This window comes from Cetorhinus maximus, chromosome 6, assembly GCF_964194155.1.
Source record: "Cetorhinus maximus chromosome 6, sCetMax3.hap1.1, whole genome shotgun sequence".
Classification (NCBI taxonomy): domain Eukaryota; kingdom Metazoa; phylum Chordata; class Chondrichthyes; order Lamniformes; family Cetorhinidae; genus Cetorhinus; species Cetorhinus maximus.
In genome coordinates, this window is record NC_135884.1 from 101,846,436 (window position 1) to 101,859,358 (window position 12,923).

At 42.1% G+C, this 12,923-nt stretch overlaps 1 protein-coding gene across 1 annotated transcript in view; it reads left to right on the forward strand.

Annotated features, from left to right (window-relative positions):
- The window catches only part of LOC144682303 (dynein axonemal heavy chain 5-like), a 319,205-nt gene that overhangs the window by 201,982 nt on the left and 104,300 nt on the right, over nt 1-12,923 (forward strand). The window contains exons 51-55 of the mRNA XM_078544778.1: nt 3,216-3,414; nt 5,949-6,121; nt 8,478-8,608; nt 9,450-9,603; nt 11,843-12,110. Of these exons, the coding sequence (XP_078400904.1) occupies nt 3,216-3,414; nt 5,949-6,121; nt 8,478-8,608; nt 9,450-9,603; nt 11,843-12,110 (925 nt within the window). The remainder of the gene's footprint in view (nt 1-3,215; nt 3,415-5,948; nt 6,122-8,477; nt 8,609-9,449; nt 9,604-11,842; nt 12,111-12,923) is intronic.

Sequence of the window (12,923 nt, forward strand, 5' to 3'; positions counted from 1 at the left end):
CCACTGTATCCCCCAGCTCCCCATCTACCCTGCTAGTTAAATGCTCAAAAATCTGAAACAGATTTGTCAAACAATATTTTTAAGTGACCTGCTACCATGATCTAGTAATAGATTGTAGGCATTTTCCTCCGACTGATGTCAGGTTAATTGGTTTATAGCTCCCTGTTTTCTCTCTCCCTCCTTTCTTGAATAGTCAGACTATGTTTGATATCTTTTAATCTAGGGGGGAATCATTTTAGAATCTAGGGAATTCTGGAAAGATCAAAACCAATATTGTGGCTAACTTTGTAGCCACATCTTTTAAAACCCTAGGATGTGAGCCATCAGGCCCAGGGAATTTGTTAGGATTTAGTCCCATTTATTTTCCCACGAATGAAATTCTTTACTAATACTAATTTTGTTTAATTGCCCATGCTTATTAGACTCTTAGGGCAGGATTTTATCTCCTGGGCGGGCGCGCAGACCAATGTCATCGCACACTCATGCGATATTTCAGTTGGCAGGCGCATGTGAGAGTTGGCAGTGTGCCCGTGACAATTAAGAGGCCTATTAAGGCCCTTAATCAATTAATGTAAACATATTTTTCACTGCCTGTCCAACCATACAGTTGGCAGGTGAGTGAATCAGCCAGGCAGCCTTTTCATTTTTTAGCAAACCTCATTCATAGGCAGGATGAGGTTTCCACAATTAAATAAAAAATAAATATAAATTTTTGGGCAGAATTTTTATTCTGTATGTGTTATTGTGAGTGAGTCCCATGTCAGGACATTTTTTTCAGATTTTAAAAATATTTTTGATTTTAAAATTGTTCAGCTCCCAGAGGCAGCTCCCTGCCTTCAGGAAACTTTCAGTGCTCACACCCCCGCACATGCGCAGACTTTTGCTCTCTCACTCCTCCTGCCCCCACCCCAGCAGCACTGAGCTTCTCAGCGCACCTCTCACACTGGCTGGCCATTAATTGGCCAGCCAGTGGGAAATCGCGGTTGGGGTGGGGGTGGGGTGGGGGGTGGGGGGGGGGGGGTTTGGGAGTGGGGGATGGGTGGGCGCGATCGTGGGCCTGTTCTCTGCCACTCCCATCCCCCAGCAACCCAAAAATCCTGGCCTTGGTTTCCCACTACTTCCGGAATGTTTTTTGGGCCCTCTATCACGAATGCCCGATTTTGGCTACTGAGGCAGGTAGCTCGAGGTGGGAAATTTCCAGACTTGCTGGAACCACCTCAGTAAAAAGTGCCCCGAAACACACAATTTTTGCCCGAGGTTGGGGGTGGGTGGTGGCGGGCGGGAGGTGGTGGGTACATGATGGAGTCGGGCTGGCTGGCAGAGCAATGTGGCTATAGGGGTGGGCAAGTGTCATATTTGGTTGGTTAGAAGGCCCACTTCAAGTGTCTGGGAATTCATGCATAATGAGGCTCAGCTGTGATCCCAGATCAATAAAAGCATTAGCTCAGCAGGTGATTGTGTTTTGACAACTGAAGTAAATTGTTAACTTTGCTTGATTGACATTTTAAGTGGTTATAATAAGCTGTTCTTTCTATGATCTCTTGTCAACGTCTCAATGTTTATTTGGACAAGATTAAGTGGCGTGAAATGTTTGACGCCTCTGTTATTGATAGTTTAATGAGCTATCTGATTGACACAGGGTTGTAGAAACTGTAGTTTTTTTTCCAAAGAAGATTTATGAATGGATGTTTTTTTCTCTCAGTTGTTCTACACGTCATTGTTATTATATGGCTCCTAGTCATATGCACATAGTCCATACTGGGTGAATAAACGTGGAAGAGGAATGAATTGGCATTAACGGGCAATGGGAAATGGCTGGGGTGCATAAAAGTTGGCTTGGAGGGGAATGGGGACATGGAAGGGGAATGAGGGCATGAGTAATACCTTTTGAGCTTGCCTTTCAAAAAAATTCTCAAATCCAGAATATAGCCAGGATTTTATGGCTCCTCCCACCTGGTGGGATATTACAGTCCAGCTGAACTGAATGGAGATTTAAATGGCTCGCTGTATCCACCGGGGGAAGACATGCCATGGCAGTGCCATAAAATCCTGGCCTATGGTTCACGACTCCTCTGAGGGGCCATGAACCATGAGTCATGGAGAAGCTGGCCCAACTCTATGAAAGTTACAAAGGCTAGGAGATGACTACCCCTGCAATGGAGCCAGCCAGGTCAGAAGTGCAGGGTGTGGGTTCACTACCCAAGCCCTTATCTTGCACCAGCAAAAATTGGGGGTGTCAGGAATGGAGCAGCAAGAATCCTAGAATTGGGTCCTGCCTACCATTTTTATATGCCTCCAGAGTCTTTCCAATTTGGCAAACATCTGGACCAAAGTATTCATTTAAAGTCTTTGTCATTTTCTTATCTCCCATTATAATTTCTCCTGTCTCTGCCTGCAAGAGACCAATGTTTATTTTCTAAGCAGTTTCCTTGTGAAGCAGTTTGGACATCCTGAGAATCTGAAAACTACTATATAAATGTGAGCTCCTCTCTCTTTTAACTCATGGAATGATAGATAATTGGAGACAAAACCCCTGGCTCATTTAAAAAATAGTTGAACCCTTTATTGGTGTAACTATCCATACTTAACTTCTGGCGTTTGGAGTGTATACATAGCAGCCACTTCAAATGTCCTATTGCATTTACTCTCCTTAAATCTCTCTAGTAGTAATCTAAAACTGTGTTAATCAAAGTACTTTCGGAGAAAAGATGAATTTATTGATAGGTTCGCTTAAATAGATAGAGTTTCTGTGATATTTCCTGATAGCTATAAAAGAACATTAGTAAATGCTGCACCTTTAATTCAGTGGCCGGAACTTTTTGCTGCGTGCTTGCTAGATCACATATTTACTGTCTATTAAAATGAATAGGGGGAAATTGTGGGTTAGTGAGTGTACAAATTCAGAGCTCCAACCGGTAAGTGCTAGAGCTGATTGGGATTTGGCCAATGGAAAATTAAGCACCGTGAGCTTGTGATTTCTCGAATAGTGGTCACTGCTTCTCTCTGCTCTGGTAGCATTTGACTATGAATCAGTCTGATGGTCTTGCCACATTCTTAATCTAAGGGCTGCTCATACATATTGACCTGTAATTATTACTATGGTGGTGTGATTGTTTGACAAAGAAAATACTGAAACCAGTGTGGTTATAATTGGCAATAAATGTAAAGTATTCCAATATTAAACCTGACTTTATTGCAAACACTGTTTTAAATAGATTCTTCTGAAGCTCTGGAGACATGAATGTACACGAGTGGTGGCCGATCGCTTTACAAACTCTGAAGACTATGAATGGTTTGATATAACGTTAATCCGTATTGCTGCTGAAGAACTTGAGGAAGATAAGAAGAGAGTTATCAGTGTGGAGAATGAAGACCTCTTTGTAGATTTCTTGCGTGACCCACCCGAGGCCACAGGTTAGGACATTATTATTACACAGAATGCATCACACACTCAGAATATCGAGTGTGGGTATCTGAATTTTGAGCTCATGTAATTGACCATATTTGTCAAAAGAATTATGGGCGGGATCATCCTAGATTTACACTGTGTGGTAGCAGGCGGGTAAAACAACAGCAGCGTGACCAACCAGGCTTGGGAGGCGATGGCAGTGGTGATCAGCGCCAATGCTGCACAGAAGAGGTTGGCCATCCAATGCAGATAGAGGGTGAATGATTTCGTCCATGTAGCTAGGGTATGGCAACCATCTCATCACTCTAAACTCACACACGCAAGCCCATCACAGATTCATTGGCATCTCACTCACTGCTAGCTCAAACGACATCACCACCCATTCTCATTCACACATACCGTCACATGTCCATCTGGCCTCATCTCCTCTGGAGACTGCCTCCTCAGCCCTCACCATCTTGAGGCCACTTGCACAGATCAACATGTATCCCCACACACACACCCTGGGATACCCTCCTTCCCCAGTACAGTCCTCGCCCTGTAGCCTCCTCCCTTGCCTGAGGCCACTTCTCCTCCTTCACCAAGCAAGCCCTAGCCCTAGCCCTGCAGCAATTGAAAAGCCACCCACATATGGCTGATCTGGTAGGCAGAGACCTGCCGTGAGCCCCCCTAAAAGTGATGTGGTGCTGTCTGTGAAGCCTGGCGCTGATGACTGTGAGTGCTGACCAAAGCAAGGTAGGCAAACAAACCTTGGGGCAGGATTTTCGGGTTGTTGGGCGGGCGCAGCGGTAGGGCCCGGGAGTGGCCGGGAAATGGTCTGCTGCCCGCGATCGGCCCCTCACTGCGATTTCACGCTGACTAGCCAATAATGGCCAGCCAGTGTGAAATGTGCTCTAAAAGGTTCAGTGCTGCCAGGGTGGGGACGAGAGGAGGGCAAGCACAGAAATCTGTGCAGGTGCGGGGGAGCATGGAATGGAAGCTCCCTGAAGACAGAGAGCTGCCTCAAGGAGCTGAAGAATTTTAAAATCAAAAATAAAGATTTGGAAAATCTGAAAAAATGGCCCCACATAGGACTCGCTTACATGAACGTATAATAAAAATTATATCAAAACATTTTTAAAAAATTAATGTTGAAACCTCATCCCGCCCCGTGGATGAGGTTTCCTCAAAAATGCAAAGGCAGCCTGGCCGATTCACCCACCTGTAAGGTTGAATGGGCAGCGAAAAGTCTCTCTTAATTAATACTTTAAAGGCCTTAATAGGCCTTTTAATTGTCGGTTGGCACACTGTTGACTCTTGCGCGTGCCTGCCGGCCGAAATATTGCGCAAGTGCGTGATGACGACAGGACGTTCGCCTGACATCATCGCGCACCATTTTATGCCTGATCGGGTTGGGCGCACGCCTGCCCACCCTTGAAGTCCCGAGTGAACTACAGCCTGTCAGGTGCACGTTGCTTATGTGCTGTTGTGAAACACATCGGCGTGTTTCCCTGCCAACATGGGCGGACAATCCACCGGTGGGGGGAATGATTCTGGCGGGCAGGCCTAATAATGATATGTTGATGTATTACAATGAAGTTCCCAATGTCCGACAGCGGAGAACGCAGCCTGCCATTGGCAGGCCGAGCGGATGATCGCGAACTGGTTTCACACCGTCGTGAAACCGATCGCGCCATATTGTCCGCTCACAACACCGAACACACCCAACGCCAACGGGCATGGAAAATCCCAGCCTATGACTCTTATAATTGATTTTGAAAATATAATTTTTCTTTATTTTTGAGTCACTTAACTTTGCAGTGAGACCATGCATCTTGATTTTTTTCCCCCATTTTCTCTTCATTTAGGTACTTCTTTTGACCTTGCACTTTTCTGGAGAAGAGGGTAGGAAGGGCAGTCAGCTGCCGAAAGCTCTGTCAATATTGTTGCAGGCTGGTCACCAGGGCTTATGTGGCAGCAGCCTGAAGTGCATGCGTCATTTGATTATCTTTTTCTCTTGTTTGTATTCTTGGCCTTTACCCAGGTCGTTTGAGCAAATTTACTGCTGTGGCATTAATATTTAGTTCAGCATCATGGCTTTTGGAGCTGAGAATTTACAAAGCTGGTCCAGAGAGACTGTCATTTTTCTAGACCTGTTAACAATCTAAAAAACCTACAATTGCTCTTCAGAGATTAACCATCTCTTATCTTTTTGTTTTAGAAAACTCCCTTCTATTTTCTTTTGACCTTAAGTAAACATGGTGCAGATGTGTTAGTGCTCTCTTTTGTTTTGCATCTTACTTTTATATCTCAAAAATTCGCCTCAGACTGTTGCCAGCAGTCTTTGGGATTTTGTTCAGAGAAACTTGCAATCATAGAATATGATTAGTTATACTGCTAACATTTTCTATGCTCGGTTGCTTTTTTAATTTTAGTATTCAAATATTAAGGGAGGAATATCTAACCTTTCTCTTTCTTTGGGTATGCCCAATATGCAAATGCTATATATAGCTTGTTAAAACATACAGAATGGGTTTGTTCTTTATCTTGCCATTTCCAGGGGAGGAACCAGAGGATACAGAATATGAGATGCCCAAAGTGTATGAGGCCATAGAATCTTTGGATATGTTGAAAGGGAGGCTGAACCTGTTCATGTTCCTTTACAATGAGACTGTACGAGGCGGGCACTTGGACTTGGTCTTCTTTGAAGATGCAATGATTCACCTAGTCAAGGTGGGGTAGGATTAATTTATTTCCTTCACATTATTCAGTCCGAACTTCATATTTGTGAATTCTGTGTTTGTGTTTTAAATGTGAGTTTGGATTGATATTTATTTATAGTGAATTACCAAAACCTATGACAATTTTGGAAGTAGAGAACTAGAGTTGGTTGGAACATTGATTTTTAGTGTCAACCTTGGCTCACTCCTCTAAGTGAGAAAATTGTGGGCTCAAGCCCCACTCCAGAGACTAGAATAACCTAGATTGACATTTCAGTGCAGTGCAGTGTTGAAAGTGCGACCTTTGAGGTTAAACTGAGGCCTCATGCATCCTCTCAGGTGGACATAAAAGATCCAATGATACTATTCATAGAAGAGTATAGGAGTTTCCAAGTGCACCGGCCAACATTTATTCTCAGTCAAAACCATTAAAAAATGTTTATCTTGTCATTTCTCTTATCCTTTAAATCTGTTTTTTTTGTTTCAGGTTTTGATAGGCTGTTGCTGTTTGATGCCATCTTTGTAATGTACTTACTGACCTCCAAGGTCTACTCCACCAGAGTTTGCAGGGTCAGTGGAGGGGGTGTATCATTTGCATGGGTCAGGAGATTCTCTGGCACATTGCCATTGAAGCCAAGAAATTATGCTACGCCTTCGCTGCACTCCATGGAGTCCTTTATCAACTCCTTGTGTGTAAGGGGGAGGCAATTCTAACATTTAAAAAAATGTTTGACCTCATCTCTGGTGGAGTCAGGCTGCAACTCTAACCTGGAACCTTCCACTGCCCCTCCACCCAAGATGGGTTTATTTACACTCTTCTGGAGACTGATATACCTCATCTCCCTTGACATGTTGGCCTCCAGTCTTAAACCAGGCCCCTTATGGACTAGGGAAGAGGGAAGTCCAGGTTATGGAGTCTCAACTGGTATGACTGAGTACAGAGACAGAGGTTCTGTTCCTTATAAGGCCACCAGGGTTCCAAGTTATATTTGGGATCCAGCATACTTTGTCAAATTTTTCACCTCTGTCAGATCTCCTTTTGACCTTTTCTCTAATGGAAAGAACCCCAGTTTCTATGGTCTCATAACTCAAGCCTCTCGCCTTGACTTTATTTTTCTGAATCTCTCCTGCTGCTTCTCCATGCCTTGACATTCTTCTTAAAGTAGGGTGCCAGTATTGTTTCAGCGCAATTTTGAATTCAGCAAGTTACATTTGTACAATATCTTTAACATAGAAAACAAGCTGCCCGTGATCGGCTCCGCGCCGCCATTTTATGCGGGCGGGCCAGTTAAGACCTGCCCAGCGTAATATGCAAGCGGTAATGCTCAGCGCTACCTGTGCGGGCGGGGAGAGGAGGGAGAGTCGGGTCCACCACTCTTTCGCGTGTGCGCACGCAAGAGTGCTTCAATCTCCCTGAGGCATGGAGCTGCCTCAGAGAGGTTGAAGTGCTTTTGAAAACAATAAATGAATATAATAAAAATTCAATGAAACATGTCCCCTCATATGACTGTGTCACATGAGATGGGACATGTTTTTATTTTTCAGAAGAACTTTTTATTTAATTCTTAAAGGCTTTAGGAAACCTCACTCCGCTTGTGGATGAGGTTTCCTAAAAATACGTAAAGGCCGCTTGGCATTTTTGCCTGCCCGCGAACCGTAAAGCTGGATGGGCAGCGTAAACCTGAAATTAATTACTTCATTAATGGCCTCAATAGGCCTATTAATTTTGGCAGGTTCGCAGCCAACTCTGGCGCGCGCCCGCCAAATGAAACATCGCGAGACAGGGCGATGATGTCGGGACGCACGCCCGATGTCATCGCGCGTCATTTTACATGCTGGCGTGTTGGGCCCATCCCCACTCGCTGACTGGAAAATCCTGACCATAATTTTATCTTGCAATGGATGCTGAGCTAAGAAGATGGGGTTGGTGTGGGTGACCAATTTTTTCGTTGAAGAGGTGGGCTTCAAGGAAGGTCTTAAAGGAGGAAAGAGGAATGGAGCAACAGCGGGGTTTAGGGAGGCAATTCCAGATAGTGGGGCTGGGGCAGCCAAAGACATGCCTCCAACATTGAGCCAAATTGAACCTCAATCATTTTTCTAAATGTATCGGGGGCGGGGAGGAGAGTGTACAGTAAAAAACAGAATTTTGCACAGCTGGAATTAACACTAATGACAATCCACACAGTGAAAACTAAATGAATTTTATAGTGTGACATAATATTATAGCTTGCTGTTTGTATTTGTAAATCGTATTTTAATATTTTGTAATGGATATTCATCCACCACTCAGACACTCTTACCTACACTTCTTCAATTTTTTTTGGTGATAAGATTATTATTTTAACCTTAGTCTTGGGATTCACTTACAGATATCCCGTATCATCAGAACTCCTCGAGGTAATGCTTTGCTTGTTGGTGTGGGTGGGTCAGGCAAACAGAGCCTTACAAGACTCACTTCATTTATTGCTGGATACCAGACATTCCAAGTCACACTCACAAGGTAAACTCACAACTGCAGTATTAATATTACTTGGGATGAGCAGCATGTCACGACATAATAGCAAACTTTACATCTGATAAGCATATATTGCATGGGTGAACTATATAATATATATTTCTACTTTTGGACTAAAATAATCATTAATCAATAATCAATAATCATTACAACTGGTTGAAAAGCCAACAAATGTAAGAAATTTGCTTTTATTGCATCTGGCGAAATCCCATCAACTAACAATTATAATTTCTATTGCTAATCTGTGAGGTGATATTGCATGGCCTGTAGCCCCATGACATCCTGGCCATTGCCCATGCAAAAGGTTGTTAAAAGTGAACTTTGCTTTGTTGTAGGGTCATGCATTCATGTTGTAGTGAATGTGACTCTGCTACAACATTGAGGTGCCATTTCCACCAATGGGAAGTTAGAGGGTGTAGGATAGATTTTCCTTTTGGTTTTCAGTTTGCACTTTGTGTTGTATTTGTACCTGTTTAAATTAATTTAAGTTCAAGAACTTAACAGAGTGTCATAAGATGACCTCTTGTTTCAGAACCGGCTTTGGGCATGCAATAGGTTTGTCACTTCTGAAATCCTTGCAGCAATATTCTTAGCTGCAGTCTGTACTCAGAAATTTGTCTTCATTATAATGTAATCTGCTTAATAAACCAGACTGAATGATTAAGAAAATAACATTTTACCAGAAATGAATGGAGGCGGGAGGGTTAGTCTGCAATACATTTATTTGTATGTTTTTTTATGTATATAGTAGACAATAGAAAGCACTGAAGCACGAGAGAATAAGTACTGGAGCTATCTATATGTAACTTTATTTATACATATTTAGGTCATACAGTGCCTCAAACTTTCTGGAGGATCTGAAGTTTCTGTACAGAACAGCTGGACAGGAGGGAAATGGAGTGACCTTTATTTTTACAGACAATGATATCAAGGATGAAGCTTTTCTGGAGTACCTGAACAATGTTCTCTCCTCTGGAGAGGTATGGTGTTGTCATTAACATTCCCAGTGTATTTTCAAAGTAGGTGCCTATGTTATTATTTTCTGCCCTATTGAAAAATGCTACAGTTTTATTCCTGTCCTTGCTAGTGAAGGTTAGAGCACACCACTCTGTATGGACTTCACCAAATTAAACAGCTTTGGAAACCACTAAACTCTTCCGCAGTCACAGCAAATCGTTTAGCAACCAACCTGAAACTGGTTGATGATCCCTTTAAACAGCCCTGGTGTTCAGCTATGTGAGGTTAAGAGAGGGCATTAACTGAGCTCCAAAGTACTAGCGCTGGCAGCAAATCAACATTACGCGCTGATTGATGTCGCAATCTGCCTACTTTGCATACTTGCAATAGACACTTCCGGCAGACCCTCATGCCCTCACCAAAATAGCCTGTAGCATGGCCAACACCAGAAATGTGTACACGCACTGCAGATGCCATTTTGGAGGCAAAACAGTATCTGTAACACCAATTAAACGGTGCATCCAATGCACATCCAAATTTTACAATAATAACATATATGTTAAATATGTTAAAATATATTTTAAATTTTGTCATAATAACAATAGTTATAAAGTGGGGGTATGCACAAGAAACCAGAATCAGAGTATCAGCGAATTCTGGTGGAGGAGAGGGGCAAGCTGTATGCTGGAGGTGGTTACAAAGATAAGGATCATCAAAGCCTTGAAGGGATTTAAATATCTTTACAAAAGACTTGTTGCATGGTTCAAATCTACGTGATGAAACATTTGGTTACAAGAAGTGAAAAGAGATAGAAGCTCAAAAGTAAATCTTCCTCCTACAACAAAAGACAGTATGTGCTGAATGAGGTATCAAATGGCAGTGATGCTATTGCAGGATGTAACAGAACCTGTAGTCCTAAAATGTTGCAAATTGCTCCATGTTACACCAACACTGCCAATTATGTAAATTCCTTGAGTGAGGTACAGCCTTGCAATGATCTCACCTCTATATACCGAAAATTTAGATGTTAAGATATCACTGCACAAATCTTGAATATCACAATTTATGTGATGAGAAAAATTGGGACTTGAATTGTTGTACACTGTGAGTATTTTATAAATATGGAATTACTGAAAAATATTCCATGAAAGCTCTTGTTCCTTGAAAACATTGGCTTTGGCAAATTTATTGAATATGTTTTACACATAATGCAGCAAAGAACTTATAAAACTATGAGCAATTCAAGGTTCCAAAAGTGAACCTTTAATGATTATGCGTATGGTGAGAGTTCTGTAACTGACTTTGTAAACAATAAGCCTTTATGTTCGATGCTTTACTGGTGTTACAATTGTTAGCCTGGATTTCAGCCAGGGCCACTTTGCTAGTGCAAGACTGTCTGACCAGAATTCCCATCTGTCTTAGCTATTGACTCCATCGCCAATTGTGAGGACACAGTCAGTTGCATAGTCAGGGCGGGTCATCAGTACCTACAAGGGTACATCAGCAGTACCTTCTCGAATCTACTGTGTAAGACAGAGTGGCCCACAACATGAGGTTCCCTGATCAAGGAATTTGTGTCTTTTCAAAAGGCCTCAGTAGAGTTCACGCCAGCTCTCAGCATGTGGACCTTATGTTCCTTATGATCCAGAGTACCCAATATCTACATAATTAATAGCAGGACCAAGGAATTGTAGCAATGTACTTTGTACATTGGTTCCTGGAACATACCATATGAATTCGCCTGTTTTGGCAAGTGGACTGTATGTATGTTTTTACCAGATGGAGATGCAGGCTTTGAATCAACAAGTGATTTTGTTTCCATTAGGCAGATGAATGAAAATAGCCAATCTAACATGTTGAAATTTGCATTTCTCTATTCTCCTTAAATATATAAATACAATAAAGATGGCATAAGTTTTCTGTCCAAGCAATAACCTTGCTATAAACTCAGTGTAGCCTACCTCACTGGTGAGCTTGCTGCAGGCTTTAAAACCAATGGATGCCTTGCATGGGTGAACTTCCTGCAGAGAGTTGGCATGGCAAAACAAAAACAGAATTACCTGGAAAAACTCAGCAGGTCTGGCAGCATTGCCGAAGGGTCATGAAGACTCGAAACGTTAACTGATTTCTTCTCCACCGATGCTGCCAGACCTGCTGAGTTTTTCCAGGTAATTCTGTTTTTGTTTTGGATTTCCAGCATCCGCAGTAGCTTTTAGCTTAGTTGGCATGGCAAGTTGTTTTTAATTGTATTTTTTTATATAGGTTTCAAACTTGTTTACTCGAGATGAAATGGACGAAGTTAACAACGATCTCACTCTTGTAATGAAGCAGGAATTTCAAAGGAGACCTCCAACCAATGAGAACCTGTATGATTACTTCATGAGCCGGGTGCGGCAAAACCTACATGTAGTGCTTTGTTTCTCACCAGTTGGAGAAAAGTTCCGCAATCGAGCTTTGAAATTCCCAGCACTGATTTCTGGGTGTACCATGGACTGGTTTAGCCGTTGGCCAAAGGATGCACTAATTGCAGGTAGGATTATACATGCAGCACACAACACAGGACAATATGTAACTGCTGTCAAGATTCAGAATTAAAAATCTGAGCTACCCTGTTTTCCGTCATTTTGCTAATCTTAATTATTTTTTCATTGCCATTTTTTAACCTATTTTTCTACGTTCTTTTGCTGCAGCCATTGACTCATTTCAGGATTCAAGCTGATGCAAACAGTCCTCATGTATGAGTTAATTGATCATGGGAGGCATCCCGTTTTCATTTAATGTTTGGCAATGTACACTTTCCAGCAAGAGGTACTGGAGAGTGATCAGGATTTTGGCTAACTTTTCTTATCCCTCCGCTGAATCCAGGGTGCTGAGGTCAATTGGTGTCTGCACTCAATCAACAGGGAAGTTCCTAATTTAACCTTCAGACAGCTGGGCATCACACTTACTTTTTCAACTAAGTGAAATTTGTTTAACAGAGTAAGAGTTAAAGTGGTGAACTAGCTCATTTTTAATTTGGTCTGGGAAGCAATAATCTAGTAATAGCCATTTAACATGCTGGCAGTAATACAGAGGTATTCTTTTTAAAGTAACATCATTGTACATGTGATTTTTATTGTTCTACCCATGAGGGTAGCTAATTCTCATGTTAAGTAAACAAAATGTTTTTGAAAATATTGCAATTTGCTGATATTTTATAGAATGGTGTTGCACTGAAAAAAGTCAAATTGATCAGCAAAATTGGGTTTAGGTAGCTTGATAAATGGACAGGGAAGACTCCAATTGGACTCATTTCTCGTAAGCACTAAAGTATTAAATTTGGAGACAGGCCGATTTTAAATTA